At 44.1% G+C, this 12,088-nt stretch overlaps 1 protein-coding gene across 2 annotated transcripts; it reads right to left on the bottom strand.

Moving 5' to 3' along the window:
• Positions 1-9,981: 9,981 nt before the first annotated feature.
• On the bottom strand, positions 9,982-10,989 carry LOC145823114 (uncharacterized). Of its 2 annotated transcripts, none has more exons than XM_082922302.1 (4): positions 10,787-10,989; positions 10,618-10,707; positions 10,436-10,522; positions 9,982-10,335 (listed from the first exon to the last, which is right to left on the bottom strand). In XM_082922302.1, the coding sequence occupies exons 1-4, from the start codon at positions 10,949-10,951 to the stop codon at positions 10,042-10,044; spliced, it is 636 nt and encodes a 211-aa protein (XP_082778428.1). In that variant the 5' UTR covers positions 10,952-10,989; the 3' UTR covers positions 9,982-10,041. The 2 variants fall into 2 exon arrangements, with proteins under 2 accessions (XP_082778428.1, XP_082778429.1); XM_082922303.1 differs by having other exon boundaries at positions 10,024-10,335; positions 10,618-10,693.
• Positions 10,990-12,088: the final 1,099 nt, after the last annotated feature.

Here is a 12,088-nt window from a genome sequence, read left to right as displayed (position 1 = left end):
CTCAAACAGCAAAAGGTCCTTAATCAAATATGAAAAGGAGCTCAAAATATGACTATTTACAGTTTGGTTCGGAGCCCAAAAATGCTTGCAAGCAAGGCTTAGGTATAGAGCAAGATAGGAACAAAAAAGAGGGAAAAGAAGCTTACCCTTGAAGACCAATGGACCAGCAGCTCTTGGTCTGAGAAATGGTGCTCCTATGCTCTGAAAAACAACTCCAAGTTGTTGGAATAGATGGTGGTGGGGTGTATACCAAAAACAGGGGCAAACGGAGGTGGTTAGCGGTCCCGAACCGAGGCACACGGCCGTCGGCTTCGAAAAAATCGAAAACCGGGCTCCAAACGGGAAAAATGGCCAACGACCACGAAACGTAGCCTACGGCCACTAAGAGATGATCTACGAGACCTCTCCCTCCCTTCGGGAAGAGAAAACAGAGAAAACAGAGCTTGGTTCACAAACCGAGGCAAGACACGAAAGAGCCCGAAAGTCCGGAGGCAAGGCTCGCAGCCGAGACTCTGAAACTTCTGAACGAGCACAATATGCACCATCACCAAGCGCTCAATCGATCATGTCTGAGTCTTAAGGTCGGTCAAAAATAGGGTGTCTACACCGAGTTGACCTTGCTCGCCGACCTTAGAGTTCGTTGCCGAGCTGATCTTGCTCGCCGACCTTTGAGTTCCTTGCCGAGCTAATCTTGCTTGCAAAGAAGTAAGTCGTCGAGCGGACCTTGCTCGTCTACCATGAAGTTCCTTGCCGAGCTGATCTTGCTCTCCAAGAAGAAAGTCACCGAGCTGACCTTGCTCGCCGACCATTGAGTTCCTTGCCGAGCTGATCTTGCTCGCCAAGAAGCAAGTCGCCGAGCTGACCTTGTGCGCCAACCTTGGAGTTCCTTGCCGAGCTTATCTTGCTCGCCGAGAAGCAAGTCGCGGAGCTGACCTTGCTCGCCGACATTGGAGTTCCTTGTCGAGCTGATCTTGCTCGGCAAGAAGCAAGTCGTCGAGCTGACCTTGCTCGCCGACCTTGGAGTTCCTTTTCGAGTTGATCTTGCTCGCCAAGAAGAAAGTCGCCGAGGTGACTTTGCTCGCCGACCTTGGAGTTATTTGCTGAGCTGATTTTGCTGGCCAAGAAGAAAGTCGCCGAGCTTACCTTGTTCGCCAACCTTGGCGTTCCTTGCCGAGCTTATCTAGCTCGCCAAGAAGCAAGTCGTGGAGCTGACCTTGATCGCCGACCTTGGAGTTCCTTGTTGAGCTGATATCACTCGCCAAGAAGCAAGTCGTCGAGCTGACCTTGCTCCCCGACCTTGGAGTTCCTTTCCCAACTGATCTTGTTCGCCAAGAAGAAAGTCGCCGAGCTGACCTTGCTCGCTGACCATGGAGTTATTTGCTGAGTTGATCTTGCTCGCCAAGAAGAAAGTCGCCGAGCTGACCTTGCTCGCCAACCTTGGAGTTCCTTGCAGATCTGATTTTGCTCGCCAAGAAGCAAGTCGCCTCGCTGACCTTGCTCGCCGACCTTTGAGTTCCTTGCCGAGCTGATCTTGCTTGCCAAGAAAAAAGTGGCCGAGCTGATCTTGTTCGCCGACCTTTGAGTTCCTTGCCGAGCTGATCTTGCTCGCTAAGAAATAAGTCGTCGAGCGGATTTTGCTCGTCGACCATGGAGTTCCTTGCCGAGCTGATCTTGCTCGCCAAGAAGCAAGTCACCGAGGTGACCTTGCTCGTCGACCTTTGAGTTCCTTGCCGGGCTGATCTTGCTCGCCAAGAACCAAGTCGCCGAGCCGACCTTGCTCGCCAACCTTGGAGTTCCTTGCCGAGCTGATTTTGCTCGCCAAGAAGCAAGTCGCCGAGCTGACCTTGCTCGCCGACCTTGGAGTTTTTTGCGGACCTGATCTTGCTCGCCAAGAAGAAAGTCGTCGAGCTAATCTTGCTCGCCGACCTTTGAGTTCCTTGCCGAGTTGATCTTGCTCGCCAAAAAGTATGTCGTCTAGCAAACCTTGCTCGTCGACCATGGAGTTCCTTACCGAGCTGATCTTGCTAGCCAAGAAGAAAGTCAACGAGCTGACCTTGCTCGCCGACCTTTGAGTTCCTTGCCGAGCTGTTCTTGCTCGCCAAGAAAAAAGTCGCCGAGCTGACTTTGCTCGTCGACCTTTGAGTTTCAGCTCGGCAAGAAGCAAGTCGCCGAGCCGGCCTTGCGCACCAACCTTGGAGTTTCTTATCGAGCTAATCTTGCCCTCCAAGAAACAAGTCGCGGAGCCGACCTTGCTCACCGACCTTGGAGTTCCTTGCCGAGCTGATCTTGCTCGCCAAGAAGCAAGTCGCCGAGCTAACCTTGCTCGTCGACCTTGGAATTCCTTCCAGAGCTGATCTTGCTCGCCAAGAAGACAGTCGTCGAGCTGACCTTGCTTGCCGATCTTTGAGTTCCTTACCGAGTTGATCTTCCTCGGTAAGAAGCAAGTGGCCTAGCTGGCCTTGCGCGCCAACCTTGGAGTTCTTTGTCGAGCGGATCTTGCCCGCCAAGAAGCAAGTCGCGGAGCCTACCTTGGAGTTCCTTGCCGAGCCGATCTTGCTCACCAAGAAGCAAGTCGCCAAGCTGACCTTGCTCGCCGACCTTGGAGTTCCTTCCAGAGCTGATCTTGCTCGCCAAGAAGAAAGTAGTCGAGCTGACCTTGCTCGCTGACTTTTGAGTTCCTTGCCGAGCTGATCTTGCTCGCCAAGAAGTAAGTCGTCGAGCAGACCCTTCTTGTCGACCATGAAGTTCCTTGCCGAGCTGATCCTGCTCGCCAAGAAGAAAGTCACCGAGCTGACCTTGCTTGCTGACCTTTGAGTTCCTTGCCGAGCTGATCTTGCTCGCCAAGAAGCAGGTCGCCGAACTGACCTTGCTCGTCGACCTTTGAGGTTCTTGCCGAGCTGATCTTGCTCGCCAAGAAACAAGTCGCTGAGCCGACCTTGCGCGCCAACCTTAGAGTTCCTTGCCGAGTTGATCTTGCTCACCAAGAAGCAAGTCGTCGAACCGACCTTGAGCGCCAACCTTGGAGTTCTTTGCCGAGCTGATCTTGCTCACCAAGATGCAAGTCGCGGAGCTGACCTTGCTCGCTGACCTTAGAATTCCTTGTCGAGCTGATCTTGCTCGCCAAGAAGTAAGTCGCGGAGCTGACCTTGCTCGCCGACCTTGGAGTTCTTTTCCGAGCTGATCTTGCTCGCCAGGAAGAAAGTCGCCGAGCTTACCTTGCTCGCCGACCTTGGAGTTATTTGCTTAGTTGATCTTGCTCGCCAAGAAGAAAGTCGTCGAGCTGACCTTGCTCGCTATCCTTGGAGTTCCTTGCAGAGCTGATTTTGCTCTCGAAGAAGCAAGTCGCCAAGCTGACCTTGCTCGCCGACCTTTAAGGTCTCTGCCTAGTTGATGTTGCTCTTCAAAAAGTAAGTCGTCGAGCGGACCTTGCTCGTCAACCATGGAGTTCCTTGCCGAGCTGATCTTGCTCGCCAAGAAGAACGTCACCGAGCTGACCTTGCTCGCCGACCTTTGAGTTCCTTGCTGAGCGGATCTTGCTCGTCGACCTTTGAGTTCCTTGTCGAGCTGATCTTGCTCGCCAAGAAGCAAGTCGCCGAGCCGACCTTGCGCGCCAACCTTGGAGTTCCTTGCCGAGCTGATCTTGCCCGCCAAGAAACAAGTCGCGAAGTTGACCTTGCTGGCCGGCCTTGAAGTTCCTTGTCGAGCTGATCTTGCTCACCAAGAAGCAAGTCGCCGAGCTGACCTTGCTTGCCGACCTTGGAGTTCTTTGCCAAGCTGATCTTGCTCGCCAAGAAGAAAGTCGCGTGAGCTGACCTTGCTCGCCGTCCTTGGAGTTATTTGCCGAGCTGATCTTGCTCGCCAAGAAGAAAGTCGCCGAGCTGACCTTGCTGGCCAACCTTGGAGTTCCTTGCCGAGCTGATCTTCCTCATCAAGAAGAAAGTCATCGAGCTGACCTTGCTCGCTGGCCTTGGAGTTCCTTGCCGAGCTGATCTTGCTTGCCAAGAATCAATTTGCTGAGTTGGCTTTCCTCGCTAACTTTAAAGGTCCTTGCCAAGTTGATTTTGCTCGCTCAAGAAGTTGCTAAGCTGATTTTACTCGCCAAGAAACGAGTTGACAAGCTGACTTTGTTTGCCAACTTTGAGGTTTCTAGACCGAGCAAAGTGAACCACTGAACAAAACGTCTAGCCCAGCCTTGTAATGTAATTCCGGTCATGCAAATGCGGACATAATTAAGGGGCAATTATGAGGGAGATTTCATAAGCTGGCTTTGGGCCATGGTACTGACCGGGCTAAAATTGGTCCGAGTAGGTTTGGGCCGAGCTAGGTTGGGACAATCCAGGTGCAGTGCGCTCGGTTAAAGCCCAGGTCTGATTTGGCCAGGATAACTTCTTTGCTAGCCCGGTTCGCGTTGTTTGCTCGTTGAGATCGGCGTGCAAGATCCTCCGCAGATCGGCCAACCGAGTAACTGCTCAGTCATTATGAGGGGCTGCTAAGCTCGGTCATAACGGAGCTCGGCGAGTGGCGTTGTTAGACTCGTTACGTAGCATGGTCGTGTGAGACCGAGGTTGTGCTGCCAGGATGCCTAGTTCTCGCTAATGTTTTCTGGCGGTTTGGTTCGGTGGTGGTCGCTGGATTTGTGCTGACAGATGGGAGAGTAGCTCCACGTGTCAAAAGACTAATGGGTGCAGAGTTGAGCGCAGAAAGTATATAAGCATGACTGCGCCCCCCATACTAGGGATGGAACATCATTTGGTGAGATAGGCTTACATTCATTAAGTTTTTCTCTCTCTCTCTCTCTCTGAGCGTGTGCTAACTTGACCGTCGGAGGGGTTTCCGGCAACACACCGTCGGGTAGCTCACCGCCGTTATGCTTTCAGGTTGATCGGATAGACACGGAGCTTGGACGAAAGGAGTACGGACAGCGACGAATATTTGCTCCCCGAACACCAGCCTTTGCAAAGATGCCAGTAGTGATGATGTTTATGGACGCCCCACCATCGAGGAAAGCACACTTAAACTCTACATCATTGATGTAAGTTGTGACAAAAAGAGGACAGTTATGAGGAAATAGGTATGCTCTGCCTGCTTCTGAAAAAGTAATGGCCCCATAATCTTCCTGAATGCGCCAAGGCACATACTCCTTATGTGACACCCTGAACGTTTAATGAAATACCACATAAATAATTATAGTTAAATATAATCATGGTTGTATGTGATGATAGATTATTAAATAAATAAATAATAATAAATATATAAATCTAATTCGGCATTAGGTTATCAAATATTAGATTAATTAGAGATTATTATTTGGGGCCAAATTAACACAAATATGGAATTATAATACTAGTTGGGCCAAATTAGAGGTAAAGATAGAAAAATAAATAAATACAAAAGTAAGAGTAAATAAATAAATAAATAAATAATAATAATAATAATAATAATAATAATAATAATAATAATAATAATAATAATAATAATAATAATAATAATAATAATAATAATAATAGTGGGTGTGTTAGTAAAATAAATAATTAATTTTATGTGGGTATACGATAAAGTATAATTTAATTAAAGATTAATTTGTTTATATAGTTATATTAGGAAGTTGGGCCAAAGTATAATTATCTTAAATATAGGATAAATATAAATCTATGTTCATAATAAGCAAATCAGGTGAAGTTATGAAGCAGATCTGCAGGTTGATTCGGCTGGCCACGTGTTGGCCAGATATTGGGATTTCCTCCCTATAAATAGGGAGAGTTGATCAAACCTGTGAAGGAAAGCAAAGAGAGGGGGAAAAAAAAAAAAAAACGAGAGAGAGGTACATAAGTACTAAACTTATAGTAGAAATGTTGTGATAGTGGAGTAAGGCTAAAGGTCAATATTAAGGTGAGTTGTATTATATCTTGAGTTATCATTATATGTTTTACGTATGTTTTGACTTACCATAATTTATTTTATACAAGTTATATTTTATAAGTTATATTAATTCAAGTTATGTTTTAGAAATATTTCAGTTACGTGGATTAATTTCTAAACTTTATTTGTTTAAATGAAACTCATGGATATGCTTGTTTAAAATTTAAAGAATATTTGACTATAATAAACAATTATGTTTTGTAAGTACCACCACGGGAGTCCCACGCCTTAGGGGATTTAAATAACCATTGGCCTCTGTTTAGTCACTTTGTGGTCCTCTGTTTGTCATGGATCCATTGACCTCTGTTCTGATTGTCACTTCTGTGACCTCTGTTCTGTTCTGTACCATGGTTATGATTAGTTATTTACATAATTTTTGTATTTCAGTTTCTGCCACTTAAATGATTTATTTACCAAATTGAATTATGTAAATGTTTTGGCTTAACTAACTATCCATGGTTATTTTGTATTCCCTATACTCTTGGCATAATATTTCTTACTCTGTTGTGTGCTTATAGCTATTACCCTTTCAACTGACAAGATGTAGGGGAAACCCATAACCTCACGAAATGGAACCCGCACGTGGATTGATGTTGAACCACTTTTTTTAGCTTTCTTCCTTCTTTCTTTTTTTGATATTTTTGCTCCCTTTTGTTCTACTCGGGGCCGGTCATTGAATAATAAAATAATAAAAGCTCTATAAATGTATTTTCTCTAATTAAAATAGTAAAATGGAGTAATTTCTTATTTAATTATTTTTGTTTCTGCTTGCGCAGTTTAATTTGCACTACAAAAAATTCGTTTTTTTGCGACGGTAAAATACCGTCGCCAATACCAAAGAAGCCGTCTCAAATGCTTTTTTGCGACGGTAAATAGCTTTTAGCGACGGTACTAGGGGGGTCGCAAAAAAAAGGGTAGCTAAAGGTCTTTAGCGACGGTAAACGCCGTCGCAAAAATATTGGCGACGGCAAAAATGCCTTTTAGCGACGGCAAAATACTGTCGCAATTAATGTGTAAAAATCTGAAGTTTTTGAGACGACACTAAAATACCGTTGCTAATATGGTTATTTGCGACGGGAAAATACCGTCGCAAAAGTGTTTATTTGAGACGGTAAAAATACCGTCGCTAAAAATGGTTATTTGCGACGGGTTTAATACCGTCGTTAATACTGTTATTTGCGACAGAAAAGTGTGCCGTCTCTAAAAATATTATTTGCGACGGTGAAAGTACAGTCGCTAAAGGTCTTTTGTTCATATTGTCAATATCATTGGCGACGGCTACGCTACCGTCGCAAAAACCTGGTTCTAACAAAAAATGCAGTTTTAAAATTATTAAAAATATGCAAATTACCTGTATTAAATAAAAATAACTAAAAAAAATCGATAACTATATAATAATATAAAAATTCCTGTATATAAATAAAATTTCATCCATAATTAAAGTACTCTTCTATTCATAACAACACATCATCAAAATTATCCAACCACATAATTTTGCATAATACATACATAATGTTGTTCACAAATCTAAATAATGTAAATCAAAAATAAAAAGTTTTCTTCATAAACAAAAGTCCGTCGCAATCTTCACACGGCTGCATTCCACAAGAAGCAAACTGCTACTCAGGAAATATCTGAAAATAAAAAATAAAAATAATTAGTGACAATATAATTATGTATTAATATTTTAATTACAAAAAAAAATAAAAATTAATTACTATATAATTACAAAGATAGTTAAGTAAATAATTTTGGCTAGATAGAAATCCGACCCTAACACCCAAACCAAATACCCGATTCGAGTCTCGTCTTCTCCCACAAGTCTCTCGTGCCTAGGCGATCATATGTGCCAAGTTTCGTGCTAAACCGACCCCTTTTGGTGATTTTGGAGCGTCAACACCTCGAATTCAAGTTTCTTAAGGAACTAGTTTGCCTAGACCGAAATACGGCTCTAACTCCCAAACTGGGAAACCGATTAGAGTCCCGTCTTCTCCCACAAGTCTCTCGTGCGTGTGTGCCAAGTTCTGTGCCAATCCGACCCCGTTTGGTGATTTTGGAACGTTAACACTTCGAATTCAAGTTTCTTAAGGAATTAGTTTGCCTAGAGTGAAATCCGTCTCTAATTCCTAATCCGGGAACCCGATTGGAGTCCCGTCTTCACCCACAAGTCTCTCGTGCCTAGGCGGTCGTGTGTGCCAAGTTTCGTGCAATTCCGACCCCATTTGGTGATTTTGGGGTGTCAACACCTCAAATTTAAGTTTCTTAAGGAACTAGTTTGCCTAAACTGAAATATGACTCTAACTCCCAAACCGAGAAACCGATTGGAGTCCCGTCTTCTCCCACAAGTCTCTCGTGCCTAGGTGGTCGTGTGTGCCAAGTTTCGTGCCAATCAGACCCCATTTGGTGATTTTGGGGTGTCAACACCTCGAATTTAAGTTTCTTAAAAAACTAGTTTGCCTAAACCGAAATATGGCTCTAACTCCCAAACCGGGAACCCAATTGGAGTCCTGTCTTCTCCCACAAGTCTCTCGTGCCTAGGTGGTCGTGTGTGCCAAGTTTCGTGCCAATCCGACCCCATTTGGTGATTTTGGGGTGTCAACACCTCGAATTTAAGTTTCTTAAAGAACTAGTTTGCCTAAACCGAAATATGGCTCTAACTCCCAAACCGAGAACCCGATTGGAGTCCCGTCTTCTCCCACAAGTCTCTCGTGCCTAGGTGGTCGTGTGTGCCAAGTTTCGTGCCAATCCGACCCCATTTGGTGATTTTGGGGTGTCAACACCTCGAATTTAAGTTTCTTAAGGAACTAGTTTGCCTAAACCGAAATATGGCTCTAACTCCCAAACCGGGAAACCGATTGGAGTCCCGTCTTCTCCCAAAAGTCTCTCGTGCCTAGGCGGTCGTGTGTGCTAAGTTTCGTGCCAATCCGACCCCATTTGGTGATTTTGCGGTGTCAACACCTCGAATTTAAGTTTCTTAAAGAACTAGTTTGCCTAAACCGAAATATGGCTCTAACTCCTAAACCGGGAACCCGATTGGAGTCCCGTCTTCTCTCACAAGTCTCTCGTGGCTAGGCGGTCGTGTGTGCCAAGTTTCGTGCCAATCCAACCCCATTTGGTGATTTTGGGGTGTCAACACCTCGAATTTAAGTTTCTTAAAGAACTTGTTTGCCTAAATCAAAATATGTCTCTAACTCCCAAACCGAGAACCGATTGGAGTCCCGTCTTCTCCCAAAAGTCTCTCGTGCCTAGGCGGTCGTGTGTGCTAAGTTTCGTGCCAATCCGACCCCATTTGGTGATTTTGCGGTGTCAACACCTCGAATTTAAGTTTCTTAAAGAACTAGTTTGCCTAAACCGAAATATGGCTCTAACTCCTAAACCGGGAAACCGATTGGAGTCCCGTCTTCTCCCATAAGTCTCTCGTGCCTAGGCGGTTGTGTGTGCCAAGTTTCGTGCCAATCCGACCCCATTTGGTGATTTTGGGGTGTCAACACCTCGAATTTAAGTTTCTTAAAGAACTAGTTTGCCTAAACCAAAATATGGCTCTAACTCCCAAACCGGGAACCCGATTCGAGTCCCGTCTTCTCCCACAAGTCTCTTGTGCCTAGGCGGTCGTGTGTGCCAAGTTCCGTGCTAAACCGACCCCTTTTGGTGATTTTGGGACGTTAACACCTCGAATTCTAGTTTCTTAAAGAACTAGTTTGCCTAGAGTGAAAATCGTCTCTAACTCCCAAACCGGAAACCCGATTGGAGTTCCGTCTTCTCCCTCAAGTCTCTCGTGCCTAGGCGGTCGTGTGTGCCAAGTTCCGTGCTAAACCGACCCCTTTTGGTGATTTTGGGACGTTAACACTTCGAATTCATTTTAGCTTAGAATGTAAAGTTACATTTTATACCTGATCTTCTGGTGGTAGTGTATATGGATTCTCGTCTTTTGCAGATTCCCTAAATGTCCGGTGGCCACTCGATGCATCAGGAGCCTATGATAGTCAACGCATAATGTGTTAATCTTTTATACATAATGTTGTGTGACAATTTAACTATCAAACAATTTAATTTATATCGAACCTGTCTGTTAGGATCCACACTTGCCCCCTGTGACACAAAGGCCATCATCTCAGCTCTCAGCTACTGTAAATGTGTAGAGAACTCTGCTCTCATCTCCTCCCTCAGCTCCTCCCTCAATTCATCCCTTAGCTCCGCACGAACCTGCTGGGTGATCTGAACAATAGTCGATGGCTGGGGTGCTGACTGTGATGGCCCTGCACCATCTTTATACACTGCTCTCTGAGGCACAGTTCTCCCGTATGTGCGACAATATCCATGATTGTCATGACCTATCAACTCATGGAAAATGGCATTCCTAGCCTCCAAAGTCCGACAATCCTCAGGTAGCATAGAGAGTTGGCCATTAAACTCATCCTGTATTGAATAAGAGATACAAGTATATGCCAAATTAAGATAGTTAACACAAAAAATAAAAAATAAACTTTAAATACAATCAAAGGTCTTTGGAAACTACCAAGGTCTGGATAACCTCTGGGTCATCTGCTCTACGTGTCATAAGCCAAACATTCATCTTATCAGTAGACTCCCCCTTATTGGTCATCTACATTTTTTTAGAAATATGAAAATTAGAATCCAAATAATTTGTAAATATACAATGTTTATTTATATACAAAAATAAAACAGTAAAATATAAACCTCATGCCGTATCTGAGCGAAAGTAGTACGCCCTGTGGTATGAGCTATGCCGTGAGCTCGCCGATTTTTAGCGTTCCTAGTTGCAATTTTCTATAATAGGTTCAACAAATGTAAGTATATAAATATGATTTGTATGTTTACATATCATACATATAACTTATTTGTATACCTCAGCATCGGAAGTACGCCAATACTCCACAAGTTCTTCCCACTGGCTTGGCACAATGTGCAAAGGAACATCATCCTTTAGATTAGGATCTTCACTTCTAGGCTTGAAATACTTACACTTAATCTTATTCTTGTGATCCTTCCATATGCTGTTACAGTTTTTCATGCAAATTGGCTTGTACTCCTCTGGACATATATTCAAATTGTCCTATAAAACACAATTTCAAGGTTTAAATAATAATAACACAATTTTGGAATTTAAATTTTTGGACAAAAATATACTTTTACCTTCACATCCTTCCAGATAGCATCAAGAATATCATCAGGCACAGTGTTCCAGTCAAGAAAAGTAAGAGGAACAATGTTACCATTTCGCATAATAATGCCAAGTTGAGTAGTTAACTTAGACACGTTATCCCCTATTGGACAGTAATTTTCATCAAATTGTATGTCCAATTTGGTACCGGTACCCTACTCCCTAATGCCCTTGGCACATCCTCTACCACGCCTACTCGAGGTTGATGAAGAACTAACATGACCTGTGAGATACAATAAGAATAAACAATATGCAATGATAATAAACAAATACAAATTTAAATAATGTCAATACAAATCAATTTCTTATACCTGAGTGAGGCTGTGAAGAAGTCGAAGGATCTGAAAAATACAATGAAAATAAACAAGTTATATGTAATGAGAACAAATAAATATATATTTAAATAATTTTCATACAAATCAAAGCAAATTTATATACCTGCGGATGGCTCATAAGCCGATGACTCTAGTCGGGATGATAGCTGTTGCGGTGCCACTGATGGTGGACGCACCGATGGTAAGCTTAGAGGTTGAGTAGCTGATAGCTGGTGTGGTGCCACTGATGGGGGTCGATGCGGTGGCACTAATGGCCCCTCTGATGGTGCTCGCTGTGATAGCTGAGTAGATGATAGCTGCTGTGGTGCCACTAATGGTGGTCGATGCGGTGGCACTAATGGTGCTCGCTGTGATGCCTCCTCTAATGGTGGCACTAATGGCCCTTCTGATGGTGGTCGATGTGATGCCTCCTCTGATGGTGGTGCCGTTGATGTCCTCTTACATACCACGTCGGACATCATACGCCGGGGATGATCAGGTTTCCTCTTCCTTCCCATAATAATCTGCAAGCAATATAACATTAATTAGAAACATAGATAATGGTTTGTCATCAACTATAATATGACATTAATTGAACTAATACAATTACAAAGACAAAGTAAATTAAGAAACTGATGATTAACTACAACCTTGGCCTTAAGTGAATTACTGA

The sequence above is a fragment of the Camellia sinensis genome, chromosome 3 (genome assembly GCF_055761805.1).
Source record: "Camellia sinensis isolate YWXY chromosome 3, ASM5576180v1, whole genome shotgun sequence".
NCBI classification, from domain to species: domain Eukaryota; kingdom Viridiplantae; phylum Streptophyta; class Magnoliopsida; order Ericales; family Theaceae; genus Camellia; species Camellia sinensis.
This window is presented reverse-complemented; position numbering and strand designations above follow the sequence as displayed.